The sequence below is a fragment of the Vombatus ursinus genome, unplaced genomic scaffold, assembly GCF_900497805.2.
Source record: "Vombatus ursinus unplaced genomic scaffold, bare-nosed wombat genome assembly UNPS02014171.1, whole genome shotgun sequence".
NCBI classification, from domain to species: domain Eukaryota; kingdom Metazoa; phylum Chordata; class Mammalia; order Diprotodontia; family Vombatidae; genus Vombatus; species Vombatus ursinus.
Genome location: NW_020953949.1, coordinates 176639 through 198643, shown reverse-complemented (window position 1 = coordinate 198643; position 22005 = coordinate 176639). Strand labels below are relative to the sequence as shown.

Here is a 22005-nt window from a genome sequence, read left to right as displayed (position 1 = left end):
AAATAGATCTTATCAAATGAGATAAGGAAGAAAACTACATCCTGCTAAAAGGCACCATAGACAATGAAGTAATATCATTACTAAACATATGTGCACCAAATGGTATAGCATCCAAATTCTCAGAGGAGAAGTTCAGGAGTTACGGGAAGAAATAGACAGCAAAACTATACTAGTGGAGGACCTCAACCTCCCACTCTCTGAACTAAATAAATCTAACCACAAAATAAACAAGAAAGAAGTGAAGGAGGTGAATAGGACATTAGAAAAGTTAGGTATGATAGACCTCTGGAGAAAAGTGAATGGGGATTTAAGGAATATACTTTTTTCTCAACGGTATATGAGCACATACCAAAAATTGACCATGTACTAGGGCATAAAAACCTCACAATCCAATGCAGAAAGGCAGAAATAATAAATGCATCCTTTTCAGATCATGATGCAAGAAAAATTGTATGTAATAAAGGGCCATGGAAAGATATACTGAAAAATAATTGGAAACTAAATAATCCAATCCTAAAAAATGATTGGGTCAAACAACAAATCATACAAGCAATCAATAATTTCATTCAAGAGAATGACAATAATGAGACAACATACTAAAACTTCTGGGATGCAGCAAAAGCAGTTCTTAGGGGAAGTTTTATATCTCTAAATGCTTACATAAATAAAATAGAAAAAGAGGAGATCAATGAATTGGGCATACAACTTAAAAAAACTAGCAAAAGAACAAATTAAAAATCCTCAATTAAACACCAAATTAGAAATATTGAAAACCAAAGGAAAAATTAATAAAATGGAAGTTAAGAAAACTATTGAATAAATAATAGTAATAAATAAATAAAACTAAGAGCTGGTTTTATGAAAAAAAACAGTAAAATAGATAAACCTTTGGTTAATTTAATTTAAAAAAAAGAAAGAAGAAAACCAAATTACTAGTATCAAGAATGAAAAAGGTGAAGCTACCACCAAGGAAGAGGAAATTAAAACAACAATTAGGAATGATTTTGCCCACTTTTATGCCAACAAATTTGACAATCTTAGTGAAATGGATACATATTTACAAAAATACAAATTGCCCAGATTAACAGAAGAGGAAGTAAAATACTTAAATAACCCCACCTCAGAAAAAGAAATTGAACAAGTCATTGATGAACTCCCTAAGAAAAATCTCCAGGGCCAGATGGATTTACATGCAAATTTTATTGAACATGTAAAGAACAATTAATTCCAATACTATACAGACTATTTGGGAGAACAGGTAAAGAAGGAATCTTACCAAATTCTTATTATGATACAAATATGGTGCTGATACCTAAACCAGGAAGAGTCAAAACAGAGAAAGAAAATTATAGACCAATTTCTCTAATGAATATAGATGCAAAAATTTTAAACAAAATATTAGCAAATAGATTACAGCAACTTATCACATGAATAATACACTATGACCAGGTAAGATTTATACCAAAAATACAGGGCTGGTTCAATATAAGGAAAACTATCGGCATAATTCATCATATCAACACCAAAACTAACAGAAACTACATGATCATCTCGATAAATGCAAAAAAAGCTTTTGACAAAATACAACACCCATTCCTATTAAAAACACTAGAGAGCATAGGTATAAACGGAGTCTTCCTTAAAATAATAAATAGCATCTATCTAAAACCTTCAGCAAGCACAATATGTAATGGGGACTAGCTAGAAGCATTTCCAATAAGATCAGGTGTGAAACAAGGTTATCCATTAGCACCACTGTTATTCAATATTGTACTGGAAACATTAGCTTTAGCAATAAGAGAAGAAAAAGAAATTGAAGGTATTAGAATAGCAAGAAGAAACAAAGCTATCACTCTTTGCAGATGACATGATGTTATACTTAGAGAATCGCAGAGAATGAAGTAAAAAACTACTTGAAATAATTAACAACTTTAGCAAAGTTGCAGGCTATAAAATAAACCCACATAAATCATCAGCATTTCTATGTATTACCAACAAAGCCCAACAGCAAGAGATAGAAAGAGAAATTCCATTTAAACTTACTGTAGATATTATAAAATATTTAGGAGTCTACCTTCTGAAACAAACCCAGGAACTCTATGAACACAATTACAAAACACTTTTCATGCAAATAAAGTCAGATCTAAATAATTGGAAAAACATCAGTTGCTTACGGGTAGGTCGAGCTAATATAATAAAAATGACAATTCTACCTAAGCTAATTTACTTATTCAGTGCCATACCAATCAAACTACCAAAAATTATTTTATAGAGTTAGAAAAAATAGTAACAAGATTCATTTGGAAGAACAAAAGGTCCAGAATGTCAAGGGAACTAATGAAAAGAAATGCAGGGGAAGGTGGCCTAGCCATTCCAGATCTTAAATTGTATTAGAAAGCAGCAATCATCAAAACTGCTTGGTACTGGCTAAGAAATAGAGTGGTGGATCAGTGCGATAAGTTAAATATGCAAGACACAGTAGTCAATGACTATAGTAACCTATTATTTGATAAACCCAAAGACCCCAGCTTCTGGGATAAGAACCTACTCTTTGAAAAAAAAACTGCTGGAAAAACTGGAAAAGAGTATGGCAGAAACTAGGCATAGACCAAAATCTCACACCATATACCAAAATAAAGTCAAAATGGGTTCATGATTTAGATATAAAGGTTGATACTATAAGCAAACTGGGAGAGTAAGGAGTAGTTTACCTGTCAGATCTATGGAGAACAGAAGAATTCATGACTGAACAGGAGATAGAGAACATTACAAAAAGCAAAATGGATAATTTCGATTACATTAAATTGAAAAGTTTTTGCACAAACAAAGCCAATGCAACTAAGATTAGAAGGAAGGTAGAAAATTGGGAAAGAATTTTTACAACCAGTCTCTCTGATAAGGGCCTCATTTCTAAAATACATAGAGAATTAAGTCAAATTTATAAGAATACAAGCCATTCCCCAATTGATAAATGGTCAAAGGATATGAACAAACAGTTCTCAGATGAAGAAATTAAAACCATCTATAGTCATATGAAAAAGTGCTCTAAATAACTATTGATTAGAGGAATTCCAATCAAAACAACTCTGAGGTATGACATCACACCTATCTTGTTGGCCGACATGACAAAATAGGAAAGTGATAAATGTTGGAGAATATGTGGGAAAATTGGAACACTAATGCATTGTTGGCTGAGTTGTGAAATGATCTAATGATTTTGGAGAGCAATTTGGAACTTTGTGCAAAGGGCTATAAAAATGTGCATACCCTTTGACCCAGCAATAGCACTTCTGGGGCTATGTCCCAAAGAGATCATACAAATGGGAAAAGGGCCCACATGTACAAAAATATTCATAGCAGCTCTTTTTGTGGTGGTAAAGAACTGGAAATTGAGAGGATGCCTATCAATTGGGGAATGGCTGAGCAAGTTGTGGTATATGAATGTGAGGGAATACTATTGTGCTATAAGAAAGGATGAACAGGCTGATTTCAGAAAGACCTGGACAGTCTTGTAATGTCTGATGCTGAGTGAAGTGAGCAGAACCAAGTGAATGTTGTACACAATAACAGCCATGTTGTGTGATGACTAATATTGATAAACTTGACCGTTCCTGGCAATACAAGGATCTAAGACATCTCCAGAGGCCTTGTGATGGAAAATGCTATCCACATCCAAAGAAAGAACTATGGAAGCCAAATTGCTAATTTTTTTCTCTTCTGTTGAGTTTTGTTTCCTGTTTCTGATGGTTCCTCCTATTGGTTTTAATTTTTACTTACAACATCACTAATGTGAAAATATGTTTAATATGAATGTAAATGTATAGTCTGTATCAGATTGTGCACCATCTTGGGGATGGTGGTGGGGAGGAAAGGGGAGAAAAACTTTAAACTCAAAAGCATATGGAAGTGATTTTTGATAAATTAAAATAAATTAATAAAAAAACTAAAAAAAACAACATCCTAAAAAAAATCACATTTTGTCTTAGTAATTAAGAATATAATAACAAATTATTTGATTTTTCTTAGTTTTTGACCTCTAGCTTAGACAGACTGTCAATGTTAGAAGCAATTTAGAGCAAGATTTTGTAATACAGCATTTGTACAGGTCTCTCCAAAGCTAAGTCTAAGACTACTCTGTCTAAAGTTGTGGGGAACTGGAGAGAACCCCCTCTCCAAGCTCTCCTTCCCAGAGAAACCCAGAAGAATTTTCTGACTTGTTAGTGTCCAAAGAGATGGAAAATTTTCTATAGGTGTACTAATAGCAGGTATAGTCTATTTAAAGTTGGGGAACTTATGAATTATTGTTCACAAGAGTACTGGAGAGCCTCCTGAGAATATTAAGTATAGATGTTGTGCTAAAGGAATAGATACTTGCTTAATGTCAATAGGTCAAGCAATGACCAGAAATGCAGAGTTGAGAAAGACTTCAAATTTTCTTAGAATGTTGCCTAATTGTTTGATTTATAGTTCTACTATGACAAACTACCAAGTAGACTATATGGGACTGTGGAATATTATTACCAAAGCACCAGAACCTTTGAACTTTGGTGCTTTTCTTCTTTAAATTGCATCTGAGATTGAACAGGTCTCTAAAAGTTCAAATGTATTTGCATTGCCTTCTAGATTCAAGGGCTGAGTGGACACATATTTGTTGATCACATCAGAATTGTTCAAAAATTAAAATTTTAGTCCAGATGCAATGAATCATGTAATACTTAACAACAATCTTGTTTTTATCTTTTTTCTTTTGGCATCCCAATTCAGCTTATGCTGAGGGGTAGTTATGACTCATATCAAATGTATGAGAGATAACTACTTCTGCATTAAAATATCTACCTTTAATATCCCAGGCAGCAAAGAACTAAGGTATCCTGAATATGGCATATTGCTTTCATATGATTAGGAGTTTGTGTAGGGGTTTTTAACCATTTTTTGAGACATTGACCCCTTTCACAGTCTAATGAAGCCTTTCTCAGAAAGATGTTTTAAAAGAACTGAAAGCAACATTAAATTTCATTTAGAGGTAATGTATGTGGTCATTCTTCTGGGCTATAGCGTTCTCATTGTAATTAGCATCCAGGACATCCTCCTCTACAGCCCCTTGTACTTTTTCCTTAGTAATGTCTTTTTCTTGGACATTTGCTACATATTCACCTCTCTGCCTTGAGCTCTGATCAGCATCTTATCTCAGAGCAAAAACCATTTCCTTTTCTCGATATGCAGTGGAGAAGTTTCTTGGCTCAGTTATGCAGACTTCATAGTGCATTCTTCTTGCCAGGATGGGTGACTGCTATGTGATCATCTTCAATCTGCAAGATACCTCATCATCTTGAGGAAGATTGTAAATGTGCCAAATGGCAGCTGGGTCCTTGTTAGGAGATGTCCATTCACTGATGTAAACAGTTTTTGTGGTCTAGTTATCTTTCTGCAAAAATTATGTCATCAGTCATTTCACATGTGAAAGCCTTGCTGTCATGAAACTAGCCTGTGCTGACATCTTTGGCAACAAATTATAATGCTGGTGGCCAATACATTATTCGTACTGACTCCACTGTTGTAAATCTTTGCCTCTTGCACATTTATGGTAGCCAGTATCCCAAAGATCACCAAAGAGAGAAATAAAACCTTTTCTACCTGTTCAGCCTAGCTGATGATGGTAGTGTTATTCTATAGTACTATTCCACTCATGTAAATGAAGCCCAAGCCCAAGGAATCACTTAACACATATAAACTATAAGCCACAGACAAAATCTTTCCCATGTTCTACGTGGTCATGACACCTATGAGGAATCTTTTCATCTATAGTCTCAGGAACAAGGATATAAACCAGGCAGTGAAACATCTGTTAAGAAGAAGTTCTTTAGCAAACAAATGTGAAAGGCCTCATGGTTTGATTTGTTTTATGGTAGGAACCTAAAGAAGAAACATAGACAATAAATATGGTTCCTCCCTCCAACATTCAGATCACAACCCATCCATGCCTACTCACCCTGTGCTGCTCTGTTCATGTGCTACTGACTATTTTCCATAGGGAATCCTCTCCCTATTTTGTGACTCTTCCTTTAGATTTTTTGACTTTACATGGACACCATTGGAGTCCGTGAACTGTCCATCAGTAATCTGTCAGACTCATTTAATGATCAGTCCACCTCCTTCTGCAATTATATATCCCTCTGATGACATCTTTTCTGCCACTTTTCTGGTTTGGTTCCTCATTGGTGAAATATTAAAGTCTGCTCACAATCACCATTCATCTCTCCATGGCCCTTTGACTGTCTCTAAATTTTTATTCTTCAGAGATTAGTGTAGAGAAAAATTAAGAAAATACAATTGGTAGAGGGAGTAGGAATTTCTGATTCTGATGAAACTGAGGGCAAAAAGATAAAAAGAAGGATAAAGAAAAATGAAAAGAAAAGGAAATGAAAAGAAAAGCTCCTTACCCTGGGTGGGGTATGATCTTACTGAGAAGAACAGATAATATAGCTTCAACCAATGAGCAACTGGAGGTGGGTGATGAAGGAAGGACTTGAAGAGCTGTCCTCTATGCCATGCTTCCTCTCGTGAAATTGATTTTTAATAATACTAATGATAGCTAGAATTTGTAGAATGCCTATCATATGCCAGACACTATGGTAAGCACTTTAAAAATATAATTTCATTTGATTCTCACAACAACTCTGGAAAGTAGGTGCTATTATTAATCCCATTTTATAGTTGAGGAAATGAAGACAGATTAAATGACATGCCCAAGGTCACATGGCCAGTGAGTGTCTAAGGAAAGATTTGATCCCAGGTCCAATGTTCTATTCCCTCAATGACCTGGCTGCCTCCTTTTTTTGTCCCATAATTGCAGGAATTTAAATTTATCTGCATTGAATTGTGTTTAGATACAGTCCAATGATCTAGTCTTTCAGGATTTGGATCTTGACTCTGTCATCCACTGTGTTAACTATCCATTCCAGCTTTGTGTCATCTGCAGATGTCATCAACTTACCATCTATCCCATAGCATACCATCTATCTGCCATAGATTAAAATCTCAAACAGTATAGGACCAAGTAATTCTGTAAAGAAGAAATACAAACTCAGCAATCCCTGGAAAAGTGCTCTAGATGTTTGGTAATCAGAAAAATACAAATTGCATTAGCTCATTGAATCCACCTGACCTCTATTCAATTTGGAGATAGAATAAAAGACAACAAAATTCAATACTGGGTATATTAGGGGGCAGCACTGGTGATAGAAGTTTGCATTTATGAGTTGGTCCTGTCATTTTTATAGTAAGAATTATAAAAATATGAATTAATAGTCACCCACTGTCCCTACTACTGTGACTATATCCTAAGAATAGTATTGAAGAGAAAAAATGTATAAATATTTCTATGAATATATATTATGTGTATACAACATATACAATGATGTACACATTATACATACATAAGAGTTACACATATTTATATACTACATATGGTGTATATATTATATTTTGTTAAACCAATATTATCTGTATATATATATATATGTGTTTCCAGCTATATTTTTGTAACAACAAAACACCAGAGAGAACGTGTGGACAAAGCTGGCATCTATTAATTGGAGGATGTTTAAGTAAATCATGATATATTGATGTAATGAAATATTATTGCATCATAAGAAATAATAGATATAAAGAAAATTAAGAAATATTGGAGGCATTCTATAAAGTGATGCAGAGTGAATAAAGTGAAACCAAAGAACAAAATGTTTGATAACACTTTTTTTGTTAAAGGCGATGTTCACTGCCAAAAGTTCATGTTACACACAAAGTAGTTAAATATTAAAAGGGTCAAGAAAACAAGAATGGTGACCGTTATACTCCTCTATTGTAACAAAGTTAATATGTACAGTTTCTTTGGGAGGGGAGAGTAATGACCACTGATTAATGGAAACTTGAGATTCACATTTGCCTCAGGTTACATGTTCTCTCACTATTCTCTTTTTCATATACTTGAATATTTATAGTTATCTTTTGAATTCAAAATAAAATGTATTAAAATAAGAAAATTATTTAGCTATTTCACATATCTTTTAAAGTTATTGTGAGTTTGAATGTTTTTATTGATAGCTGTTAAGTTTTTAATAAATATTAGAGAGAAAATTTAATAGAATCAGGGAATATTAAAAGTGGAAGTGTCCATTACAGATAATTTAGTATAATTCCATTTTGCAGATACAGAAACCAAATCACAAAGAGAAATGACTTGCCCAGGGTGACACAACTACTAATGTTTCATGCTTTCAAAGTACAGTAGATAAATCTCTGCATAATGAAGAAGGATCCCTCAATTTGTACTTTTAATTTAAAAAAAAATTCATGAATGAGGTAAGAGCCATTTGTAGTTCTATAAAATTATAGATTCCTTATGGAAGATCATAAGATCATCGAGAAACTAAATGTTCAATAATGAAGAATGAGATGATGTTGAAGTGCTGTGATTATTATTAGAACACAGAGTTTCTCCTACGTGCCTTCTCATTCTAAATTATTATTTTCCATTTCTCTCATTCGTCCTCCATGGTGAATCTGCAGTTTAACAAAGCTACAAAATGAATACTATCTCATACATCATTAAAAGGAAGAAATAGAAAATATCATCATGAACTACTTTGAAATCAAGAGTCAACATTACTTCCTATGTGACTTTTGGCAAACCCCACCCCATTCAGTTCTCATTTTTCTCCCAGAGATGTAATTGTAGTGCCATGCCCTCTGCAAATTGTTATTTAGAATTTTATGAAAAACATTTTGTTCAACCATTAATAGGAACATTTGATTTTTTATTTTTCTGTTAATGTGATAAATTCTTCCCCTAAGTCCTCTCCTGATGCCTCAGGATGGAATGCAATTAACACTAGGCTCTCAAAGGCAATGTTGACAGTCCAGACCCTGGCAGGGTTCTCCCATGCTGGAAAGTCTTGGAACACACTTGGTGACAGGCTTGTTTGAGGGCCAACACAGGTACTGTAAGTCTAGAGACTCATCACCAGCAAACTGATCATCATGTTTTTCTTGACAGATACTCATGAAATCCCCTACTAAATCATGGTGGACCTATGTTATACAGTAATATGTTGATATATGTACATGATATATATGTATATATCTCATTTATATGCATTTATATGATATATGCATATATATGATATATGATATATGCATATATATGTATATTATGTATTCTAAGAATTGATTTTCTCACCAATGATAAACTCAATACCAAGTCTTTCAGAGTCTCTGAGAAAAGACATTTCTGCTCAGTAGCTTTTTCACAGCTCCTTTCACTTCTTTATTTCTCAAGCTATAGATAATGGGGTTTAGCATGGGAGTAACCACCCCATAAAACAAAGCTATGAACTTATCAGTTTCTTGTGAATCCACTGATGATGGCTTCAGGTACATAGAAAGGGCAGTCCCATAGTACAAGATCACCACTGTAAGGTGAGCTGAGCAGGTGGAAAAAGCTTTACTCCTTCCATCTGCTGAGTTGATCCTTAGAATAGTAAAGAGAATAAAACAGTATGAGATGCAAATTAAAAGCATTGGGATTGGAAGGAGAAGCACACTGACCACCAGCATGATCATGTCCATGGCCAATGAGTTCACACAGGCTAACTTCAGCAGTGCTAAGATTTCACATGCAAAGTGATTGATGGAGCTCCCACAGAGAGGCAACTGCAAGGCAGAACTTGTTTCAAGCAAGGCAGTAAGGCAACCCAGGACCCAGTTGCCATCTTCAGACAGACACTTTTGTTCATGATGATAGGGTACCTAAGGGGCTGACAGATGGCCACATACCGGTCATATGCCATCATGGCAAGGAGCAAACACTCTGTGGATCCCATGGCAAGGGAGAGATACATTTGCAGGGCACACCCTGTGAAAGGAACAGTATTTCTTTTTGCTATGAATTTCACCACCATAGGAGTGACAGAGGAAGTTGTGTAACAGATGTCCATGAAAGAAAGATTGCTGAGAAAAAAGTACATGGGAGTGTGAAGGTGCAGATCCAGTATGCTGATTGTAATGAGAATGCTGTTACCCAGTAGGGTTACCAAGTACATCAAGAGGCATGAGATAAAAAGGATGATTTCAAGTTTGGGGTATTGGGAAAACCCCTCCAGGGTGAATTCCATCACTGTACTCCAGTTCATTTCAGTCTCTTATGCTCTGCCTTCCATCTGAAACAATGGAGAGAAAATATTATATAGGCAACATCATTATTACACATAAAGTGTACCACTTTATCTTCTCTTTTGTGACATTTAACCCTTTAAGAAGATTCTCTTAAAATGTACACTCTTCCATAGAAGTAAGGAGTCACTTTTAGAAAGAATATTGATGCTAGACAGTAACTAGAAAATTAGTTCAATGAATAAAATTATAACCAAGTATCAAAAGCAGTAGTCTAATCATGGGATGATGAGCAATGCAAAAGGAAGGGGCAGATTCAAAAATACCAGATTCATATTTAGAGAAGAATTAGATTTGATAACATCCTTAGGAAAAGTTCCTTTCATCTCTGAGATTTTTTGATTCCTCATGGGAAGACAGGATACATAGATGAAATGATTAACATCAACACAAGATAACCTATCGTAAGTGCCAATTGGGATGGAATTGAGAGGATAGACATTGGTGGTAGGGAAAATATTTACGACAATAGGGTTAGTGTGCATGGAATGCTGAGCGATGAGAATGGAAAGAAGGGTCAGTTTCCAAACAAATTGGATTTAAACTTAAATGGGTGTTGGCCTTCTCTGCCTTGCTGCAAGTGGTTCCATATATCTAGAATACACTCCCTCCTCATCTTCACCTTTGAAAATCCCTTGCTTCCTACAAAGCCTCCAAAAGGTGTCCCTTCTATTACCTTTCCAAACCTACTAAGTTGCTGAGTGTTTCTTTCCTCTCAAAATTACTTTTTCTCATTTTTTATGTCCTTTGCATTTATCTGTTTGTGAAGAGTTGTGTTCCTTTAGCAGAACACAAATTCCTTGGTGTCAATGACCATTTTTCTTTTGTTTCCCCAGAGCCTGGAATGGTACCTTACACCAAATATTTCATTGACTTTAAAATGGCATGGTAAAAAGGACATTAGTGTGCTTCCAGTTTTACCTGATAGCCCATGAGATTTTGAATATTATGTTACTGGAGTTTTAAATGTTATAACTAATTTTGATAATTCAATAATAATAAAATAAATTTTTACTTTCCTAGCCTATGTCATATTATAAGCATAATATTGGCTAAGTGACGTTCCCCTGTTTTATATGAGCACTAACCTTAAAATAGTTCATATTCTGAACTTGCAAAGAACTTAATATAAATGACTGTTCTTATTTGTGGGACAATGTGAATGCCTCAGCACTATACCATAAGCAAAAAGAAAAAAGAAAAAGTTTGACAAGCATTGTGATATTCAAATAATAAATATTTGGGGAAGTGGTACCATGGAAAGAGTGTTGAATTTGAAGGAGGAGGTCGTGGGCTGAAATTCCAGCACCTTTCCTTACTACCTAAGGATATTATTATTTAAGGATCTGACCTCAGCCGAGTCACTTAACCTCTATGGGCCTCAGTTTCTTCATCTGTAAAATTATAATGTTGGACTCAAATATCCCTTCTAGCTCTAAATGTGGGATCCTATAGTATATTGACATGTTGACCTCTGAAGCAAGTATCTTAAAATCTGATTTGTCTTGAATTTAGAATAAGAGGTAGACCATACATAATTAATAGCCTAAATGTTATGGAGTAGCTTAGACTAAATTCTAATTTGTTTGGGGTTGGAAATAGGGAAAACATTGAGGAACCATGGCCATAGGCAAAGAGTAAGAAAATGGGTAATGGCCATCCATGGCCAGGAAGGAATAGATTTCTAAGATTCTTCTCTGGAAATAAATAAATGGCAAGACTTAGTTATTTTCATGTTGCAGAGAGAGAGAGAAAGAAGCAAACTTGATTCTGATATTTTGAGTTTGGTAACTGAGACAAGTCTTGAAGTAATTGCTCCTGAAGCAGTCATCTTTAGGCATTGAAGGTCATTGTCCTATTTGTCTATTACTGGCTATCTAGTTCTAATGAGTCATGTAATGAAGTAAGTGAGACCTTAGCAGGGCGATCACAGGATCAGAGATTTATAACTAGAAGAAACCTTAGAATCCATCAAATCCAACCACTTCATTTTATAAATGAGGAAAGTGAGCTAAATAGAGGTTAAATGACTTTCTTAGAATCACATATCTGGTAAGTTTCTGAGGCAGAATTTGAATTCAGGTTTTCCTGATCCCAAACTCAATGCTCTCTCCCAAGAGTCTTTCCCCTGGCCAGAAGAAAAAGAAAAATGCTTACTTACCTTGTCCTTCAGGGTTCTAATTATGAGCACTTCATAACCTCAACAACTTTCTTTCCCTTTCATCCTTTTAATTTGAGGTTTTCTTTTCTTCACATTTTCCCTGTGTAGCTCTGAAAATAAACTTTACTTGCTAAAGAGCAAGGTCTACCTTGGCCACTGAGAAATCAGTCTGTGCTTATTTTCACTTAGTATTTCATTAATCTCTTGTTGTTTTTAGGGACCTTTAAGGCTCCCTGAGCAAATTAAACTTTGACTCTCAAACATGAGGAGAGTCAGACACTTCCTAATGTTTTGGGAATAAGGTCCCAGAGACCCAATTACAACCAGCTTCTTAGAATGTTTTTGGAATGTTCTTGGAATGTTCTTCATTTGTGCTTTGGTCTGAAATATGCCTAACAAACAGAGGCAGGCAGGACAGAGGTTGTCCAAGGTCATGCAGATAGCAAATGTTAGGTAGGATTTGAAACCAGCTCCTTTGACTTCAGAGCCAGGACTCTTTACACCACATCACGTTGCTTCCCTTTACTTTCCTCACTATGTGATATGACAGTTTATGACTAGGTGACCTCTGTGTGTGTGTGTGTATGTGTGTGTATGTATATATACATACATATATATATAGATATAAAATCCTTTTTCAGTGGAGTAACTCTAATAGAATAAAGAAGGTTTTTATTATTTTTTTCCAGAATCTGTTTTACCTCTTTTTTTCCCCTTCAGACTATGGGTGAAAAGATTGAGCTTGAAATTCAGATTGAGCAGTAAAGTAAGGACATAAGTATGTCTAGTTCCTGTGAACTTACTGAGGAAGACTTTAAGTAGACAGCTATGTGGTACATTGAATGGAGCTCTGCATCTGGAGTCAGCAAGACCTGAGTTTAAACTGGGCCTTAGACAATCACTAGCTGTGTGACTCTGGGCAAATAACTTAACCTCTCTTTTCCTCAACTGTAAAAAGGGAATAATAATAGCATATACTTCTCAGGTATTTCCAGAGTTGTTGTGCGTATCAAATGAGATGTTTATAAAGCACTTGGTACAGTGTCTGGCACATTGTAGGTGCTTAATAAATGCTTTAAAAAGTATATAGGATAAAGTCACCATTATCAAAGAGGCTGCATAAAAGGAAAAAAAAAGTTTTACTTATGTGTCTAGCTGAGTTGAACCTGTGGTGATTGGAGAGGATAATAATGTAAAGGACGCAAAAGAGGAGTGTTGGAATAACAAAGAAAAATTTTGATTATGTCATCATGAGAAACACCAGCATACTAACCAGCTTGAAGGTGGACAGGATTTTAGAGGAGAAATGATGAATGATACTATGGACACAAAAAGTTAAGTAAGAGAAGTCATGGCTAACATTTATATTGAACTTTAAAGTTTATAAAGTACTTTACATATATTATCTCATTTTATTTTACTCTGGAACATAAGTATTATTATCATAAAGTCTATTTCAAGGATGAGTCAGATAGAAGGTCACACAATCAGGAAGTGTAAGAGGCAGGATTTGAATGTAAGTCTTCCTGACTGCAAGTCCAGCACTTTATCCATTGGATCATCTAGTTACCTCTAGTATAGCACAGAATTTGATTATACCAGAGCAATTAGGCACCCCGTCAACCTGAGTGTGGCTGTCATCTGTACACAGGCTTTATTGTAGAGGCATGCTTGCATGAAAGATACGTTTTAAAATTAAATCTGCATTAACATTTTCTTCATCAGTTCCTGAAGTCTAAACAATTTGCAAAACAATAAATTCAGCCTTGATTTTTAGCTTGCCAATTCCCAAAAAGTAAGTGCTCACATGGAGAATTTAACACTTTGTTTTTGCAAACTAGTATGAGCTGTTTTCAGCATATTCCTTCACTATTGTTCATGGTTTGAGTTATCTGAGGGGCTCATAGATTATGAGGCATCAATCATATGCTATCAAAGCCAGGAACATACACTGTGGACTGCATGGTAAGGGACAAGGGACAAGGGGCAAGGGACAAGGGCAAGGGACAAGGAACATTCAGAGAAGTTGATAGCTCTCCCTAATGAGAAGCAGTGTGGAATAACAGATAGATAACTGGCTTTAGATTCAGAAAACCCTGGGTTCAGGTCTGATCTGTGACACACACTGGCCATGAGACCCTATGCAAATCCCTTAACTTCTTTTTTTTTAAGGCAATTGGGGTTAAGTGACTTACCCAAGGTCACACAGCTAGTAAGTGTCAAGTGTTTGGTCTGGGGCCGGATTTGAGCTGTGGTCCTCCTGACTTCAGGGCCTGTGCTCTATCCACTGTGTCACCTAGCAACCCCTCTTTAATTCCTTGGTGCCCTCAAACGACCCTCTAAAATGATAAATTGCAGAGCAGTTGCTGGGGTTTCCTCATACAAAGCTCCCTGTTCTAATTAATGAAATCATATGTCCAGACCAAAAAAACAAGTAAAGAAAAAAGAAGTTGGATAGCACTCGAATAGCAGTGAAAGTTGTATAACGCACGTTCCTTGTATAAAACAAGGAGATTTTATTGAGCACAAAGCATGTGAGACTGTGAAGACATGATCTAAGGTAGAAACTCTGATGAGGACAATATTGTCTGGTAACAGTACCAAGTACAAACATTGCTTAACTTTGGTTAAGTGGAAAATCTCAGGAACAGGAAATCTGTCACAACCATCCAATTTGTTGTACTTATTTATTTTTCATCTACAAAAATTCAGAGATAGATAGATTACTAAATGAAGAGGATATGAATGCCACACATTGTCAGGAGCTGTATTTTCAGGTTTTACTATTAGGCTAAGTCCTAAACACCATGCTAGTAACCATTGGTGGCTCCCCATCATATCTAGGACAAAATGCAAATTTCTCTACTTGGCATTTAAAGGTCTCTACAATCTGGCTTTAGCCCGTGCTCGTAGGTTGACTACACATCCCTAGATCCCCTCCATCTCACTCCAAACAAACTGACTTACTGACTCTTCTTCCTATATAACATTTCATCTGAATCCAGCAAGAAGGATCCTTTAAGCACCTATTATGTGCCAGTTGTTGTCATTTCAGTCATGTCTAATTTTTTGTGACCCCATTTGGAATTTTCTTGGCAAAGATACTGGAGTGGTTTGCCATCTCTTTCTTCAACTCATTTTACAGATGAAGAAATATAGACAGATGGGGTTAAGTGACTTGTCCAGGGTCACATAACCAGTAAATGTCTGAGGCCACATTCAAACTAAGTTCTTCCTGACTCTATGCCCAGCGCTCTATCCACTGTGCCCCCTGACTGCCAAGTGCTATGCTAAGTGGTAAGGATACAAAGTCTAAAGTAAAACAGTTCCTGTTCACCTCCGTGTCTTTCCAGAGATTGTGCCAGGTGACTAGAATGCTCTCTCTCCTTATCTCCATTTGGAAATTGCAGCTCCCTTCAAGGATCAGTTCCTTTAAGAGATCTTTTCTATTTTCCCCAGTTGTTAGACAGTCCCACCCAACATTACTTTCTGCTTATTCTAGATTTGTGCATACATACATATATATTATATATATTCAGGATATATGTTTACATACACACACACACACACACACACACACACACACATATATATACACATATATAGTTACTTACCTTTGTACATGTCATTGACCTGTCCTCCCCTTAAAGAATGTAAACCCTTTGAGGGTGGCACTATTTGATTTTTTTCCTTTGTGTCCTCTGTACCTAGCATAGGACTTAGCACATAGTAGGTACTTAATAAACGCTTGTTGAACAGATTATGGACTCTGTGAACATGAGTAGTAATTTCAAGAGAGCAAAAGAATCAATTCAATTTTCTCACTTAAGGACTTAAGAAGTTGAGTAGGATTTTATGGTGTGGGATAAATGAAAGCTTCGTAGACTTGAAAGCATATAGCCTAACTTACAATTCTACTTTTACTACTAGTTAGCTATGTTTCTGGGTCATAGTTTTACTCTTCTATAAGAAATAGGAGTTCCACTAGATGACTTCAAGGATCTTTTCCTAAACTAAATTGTAGCATTGTAGGAATATAAAGTCTAAGTGGTTTTCTCTTTTTTGTGCTAATATAATTTGGGGGCAAACCCATATAAATCCATCCTGAGTAATACAGTAAGAAAAAAAAGTACAAAGAACATATATGATACCTTTTTATTTCTCCAGAAAACCAATAGGGCTACAAATAAATTTTAAATAATTCTATCCTCCTGAAAAAACTTTCATACAACTATTATATATGTTGTCACAGTATAAATTTGGACTCAGAAGAAGTCATACATCGTATCTTTAATAATATAACTTCCACTTTGCATGTCCTCCCAATAAACTGGCAATTCCATCATACAAAATTTAGTTGCACATGTTACCTACGCTTCATGTGCTGAAGTAAAATGCTTGTAATAGACTCAATCATTCTTAATGTATGAAAGAAAATACACTGATAAACACAGACCTTTAATCTCGCTTATTTCTAGGCATGGTGCACCCCGATTTATTCTTTGAGATTTGATTTGTTTTCAGACAGACTAACTGTCTTTTGTGTGTTTTCCATACTTTATTGGTTCACATACACAGTAATGAGAGCCATTTAGTCAATATGAAATGTGCAAGCATCTCAGTACAAATGATGAAACATTATTTACTAGAAGACCCAATTGGTCCAATAATTCCATCCATACTAGGCCCATGTGAATGGTAGAAATTGTATGTGTCATATTAAAAAAAAAAAGGATTTCATTTCCCAAAATGTATGTGTACTTTTGTACATATAGAAATAAATAGCCGATATAGGTATAGTAACACATGGATCAAAATTATGAAAAATTACAACCCCCCCAATTTTAGAACTTGTGGTCATTCTTTTATACTCAATAAATAACCTGTATGATGGAGAACAGTACTTTCTCACTGACCTTTAAAATGAAACTCTATCCATTAATCTCATCATCAAACAATCAGCTTAGTTTCTACTATATTATTAATAATAAATTTTAGTAATTATATATTATTAATATAATTAATTCTATACTATTATATTAATTATATTACATAATTAATATGGCCTTGATTAATATGTAATTAACAATAATAATATTTTCATGTTACTGTGAGCTAGGTTTACGGTGGTGCCTGATCTGAATGCTGGAGGAGGATGCATAGCTAGTATTATACTACCACAAAAGGAAGATGTTGCCTACAGAGTCTTCACATGGCACCAACCTTTCATTCACCAGCATTTTGGCTGACATCTCCCTGGATTTGGACCACTTTTCCAGCCTGTTTCCTAACTCTTGACTAGCCTTCTTGATTTGGTTCCCACAATAAACTCTTTATCTTGACCATGGTATCCTTTTTGTAACTCTTTAACAATATATTCTAATCACTTGCATCATCTTTGTAGAGGGTAGGAACCTGACAAAAGTACTCTTCTTCCTACACCATGACAACATGGTTCTAGATTCTGTGGAGAACATAAAATAATTTTACATGGTACCTTAATGTCAAGAATCTTATTGCCCAGTTGGAAGAGACAAAACAAATATAAAAGAAACAGAGCATAATTAAATATTAAACTTTTATATTTTAATTTATAATAATACAGTAGAAACTAAACTGGTTGTTTAGTGGTGAGATTCATGGAGAGGGTTTCATTTTAAACTGTGTGGTGCATATCATAAGTTTGTTAAGAGTTCAGAGTGGAGAAAAATGATGGATAAAATGGACATGAACTGATCCTAATAAAAAAAATGAATACATTTTGAACATGAAGAGAGATGAGGAAAGGAATCTAGATTGGAAGATGAAATCATAGCTTTGTGACTAGCCCAACCTGAGTACCCATCTATATTTTATCAATGAGACTGAGAGTCTAAATGATTGGCCCATAGTCACAAAGGTAGGAAATTTCAAAACCAGGGCTAGAATGTAGGTCTGATGAAATTCTTTTCTTTAAAAAAAGCTTTATTTATGATGACTTTTGTCTTCATATCATAGTCCTTTCTGGAACCTATCTCTTTTTCTCCCAGCTCAAGGGAATTGAACATTTCCTTGTGACAAAGAAAAACCAATTAACCAAGTACCACTGATAGAGTGACTATATATTGACATTATTTGCAAAATTCTGACCTGGTAATCCTCCAGTCTTTCTGTGATGATTGTGTGTGTGTGTGTTTGTGTGTGTGTGTGTCTGTGTGTGTGTGTGTGCTTGTATATGTCTATACACACATATATATATATACATATACACACATATATCATTATTTTTATTTATATATATATATATATATTTATATATGTTCTCTGGAACTATAATTGATTTTTCAATTGCCCAGTGTCAGCTTTTTTAGTCATCTTTTCATCGACACAGTTGTAGTCATTCTGTATATTTTTCTTTTGGTCCTGCTTATTTTATTCATTATTAAATCCTAAACATTTTCCCATGTTCCTCTGAATTCTTTATGTCATCATTTGTTATTGCCCAAAATATTCCATTACATTTATACACCATAGTTTCCTCTTCTCTGTTCCCCAAATGCTGGGGTCTCACTTTGTTTCCAGCTCTTTGCTACCACAAAGAGTGCTTCTGTGAATACTTTGGTAGATATAAGGCCTCAGTTTCTGTCTTGAACTAATTCAGAGTTCTTTTTCTTATGAAATCACATTGTGAGCAGCATGAGCAAAAAGACTAGAAGCAGAAACTAGCCTGATTGGTCTGACTGAAGATGGGAAATCACAGAAGAGAATAACTCAGACACATAAACATAACGGGACCATAGAGCTAGGGATGAAAGGGTACTTAGACAACTCCTTTCATAATACAAATGAAGAAACTAAGGTTTAAAGAGGTTAAGTGATTTGCTATAGTGTCAGATGTGATGCCGTGGATAGAGTACATAGGTTCAAGTCTCTCCTCAGACACTTACTAGCTGTGTGATCTTGGGGAGGTCACTTAACTCTGTTTGCCTCAGTTTCCTCATCTGTAAAAATGAGCTAGAGAAGGAAATGGCAAATCACTCTAATATCTTTGCCGAAAAAGCCCCAAATGGGGTCATGAAGAGTTAGGCACAACTGAAATTAATCAACAACAACAAGAAGAAGAAGCAAGAAATTTGCTGAAGGAAAAGTAAACAAAGAGTTGTTCTCAGTTCTAGTTCTAGGAATGAATTATATGCCACGCATGATGAGCCAGGTAATAGCATAAGCCTGGCCAGGTGCGCTTCCTTACCTCTATAGGGAACCCTGAATCCCTGACCAAGAAATTTAGAATTGAAGGTTAACAGGGCAGTGACATGATGAAGACCATGTTTTCAAAAGACATCTATGGCATCTCTCAAATTCCTTCTGCTTCTTTCCAATCATAACCACCCATTTTAGTTCAGGCCCTGATTATTTCAAGCCTTGACTATTTTAATAGCTTCCTAATTGCCTTCAAATCTGGCCTCAGACACTTACTAGCAGTGTGATCCTGGGGAGGTCATTTAACCCTGTTTGCCTCAGTTTCCTCATCTGTAAAATGAGCCGGAGAAGGAAATGGCAAACCACTACAGTATCTTTGTCACAAAAAACCCCAAAAGGGGTCACAAAGAATCAGACACAAGTGAAAAACAACTGAAAATTGAATTCATTTCTTTCAGTTTCTCTCAATCAATTTCAGTTCAGTCCTGTCCGACTCGTCATGACCCCATGATCCCCTTCATTAGTATTCTTGGCAAAGATACTGGAATGGTTTGCTATTCCTTCTCCAACTTATTTTATAGACTAGGAGCTGAAGCAATAGGGTTAAGTGACTTGCCCAGGGTCACAGCCAATAAGTGTCTAAAGCCAGATCTGAACTCACAAAAAGGAGTCTCTCTGAGTCCAGGCCCAGCACTCTATCTACTGTGCCACCCAACATTGCAACCAGTCCCCGATCAGTAGATAAGTGCTAGAGAGTTGCCTGACTCACGCAGATGTTAAGTGGTTTGTCTAAGGCCACTCCAGTAGTAAATGTCAAAAGCAGGACTTGATCCCAGGTCTTTCTGACTTCAAGTCAGCATTCCAATCACTGCACCATGTGATCTCTCTCACACTGTAGACAATAACAGGGCCATACAGACTTCCCCAGCTGGTACTTTAAATAATAGGGAATTCTGGGTATCCCCACCCCAGTCAGTTTCCAGACAAGCCATGATTCTTCTCTAAGCAAAGCCCATCTTTTCTCTCCATATTTCTAACTATATGTGCTTGTATGGAAGGTAAGACCCCTTTTAAAATGGACATTTTATTTGCTAAAATGGATAGGAAAATAACATTTGTGTCAGGAAAACTGATAAAATCAGTGTAAGAAAAAAGATAGCCTCTCCAATAGAATGTTGAGACTCAAATTGCTGTGAGGACCCGAGAATATGTTGCAGTGGATAGAGTACTTACTACCTGTCAGATAATTGTACTTAGATGATCTGTTGGAAGGCAGAGCACTGGCTGAGGTAATAATGGTCCCAGGGCATTATGGTCTATTGGTTCATTTGCGTGTGGATCTTTTCTGAGTTTTCAAGTATATAACTGATAAAATATGAATCAAATAACTGTTTGAGGACTGTGGGTAGATTATATAAGGACTTTGGAGATCATATCTAATTTTTTAGTTTCACAGTATAAGTTAGAAATGATAGTTGCTTGTGAGGAAGTCTGATTTGTAGCATTAGAAGCCAAGAAGAACAGAGGAACCAAAAGGTAGGAGACAATTAGGTGAAGATAGAAGTAGGAGAGCAAGCTGAATACTCAGAAAGAGTCAGGGACAGAAGAGACAGGAATCAATAAAATAGTTGTTTATGGAAGACAGAAGCTGAAAAGAGCAGAGCTAACAGTCAGACTTTATAGATGCTTTGCTGGGCAACTAGCTGATTGGAAGAAGGGCATTCCTTTGCTGAGAGCTGATTGATTAAAGAAAGGCAAAATTCTTCTTTAGTACTGTCTACAGTCAGAGAGGAGATATCTTTCAAGGGATTGCTTATGTTGCCTTTCTGGTTTGAGAAAGTGAAACAGAGTGGGAGAAAGCCAGACTTTGCTAAGAGAAGTGTGTGTGTGTGTTATGTGTTTTGTGTGTGTTATATCCCCCAGAAATGCCCCATGGAAACTTTGTAAGACAGAAATATTAGGGTGCAGCCATTACTCAATAGTCCCTAAATTTCTAAGACCTTTAGACCTCAGAAGGAATTTGCTTTTAAGGAGGCATCACATGGTGGAGATATAGAGAAGCCATGAAGAAGGAATGAAGAATAGAAAGACTGCAAACCCTACTGCTCTCCCTTGCTTTCCCTGACAAACAAAAAGTCAAGGTGCTGTCTTTGTGTCAGGAGCACAAAGCAAGGAAAACAAGAAGAAATGAGACCTTATGGCATAGGAGAGTGTGCATAAGGTAGAAAGAGATATGATTAGGAAAGCCAGAGATAATGAACTGGATTAGAAATCTAATCTACAACCAGTATTTGTGGTGGTTGGTGAGACTCCTTGAAACCACTTCATATTTCTTAGTATTTCTATCTCTTCCATAGAATACTGCCTGCTCTCCTTTACCCATTTTCAACTTCCCACTTCAACCCATTTAGGGTTGAAGAATTGGTTTCCTTAAA

The 22005-nt window shown here is 35.8% G+C and overlaps 1 protein-coding gene across 1 annotated transcript; it reads right to left on the bottom strand.

Moving 5' to 3' along the window:
* Positions 1-9264: 9264 nt before the first annotated feature.
* Positions 9265-10190, bottom strand: LOC114041353 (olfactory receptor 2K2-like). The gene is given in 2 exon segments (XM_027859764.1): positions 9265-9764; positions 9767-10190. Coding segments are annotated over 2 exon segments (924 nt in total).
* Positions 10191-22005: the final 11815 nt, after the last annotated feature.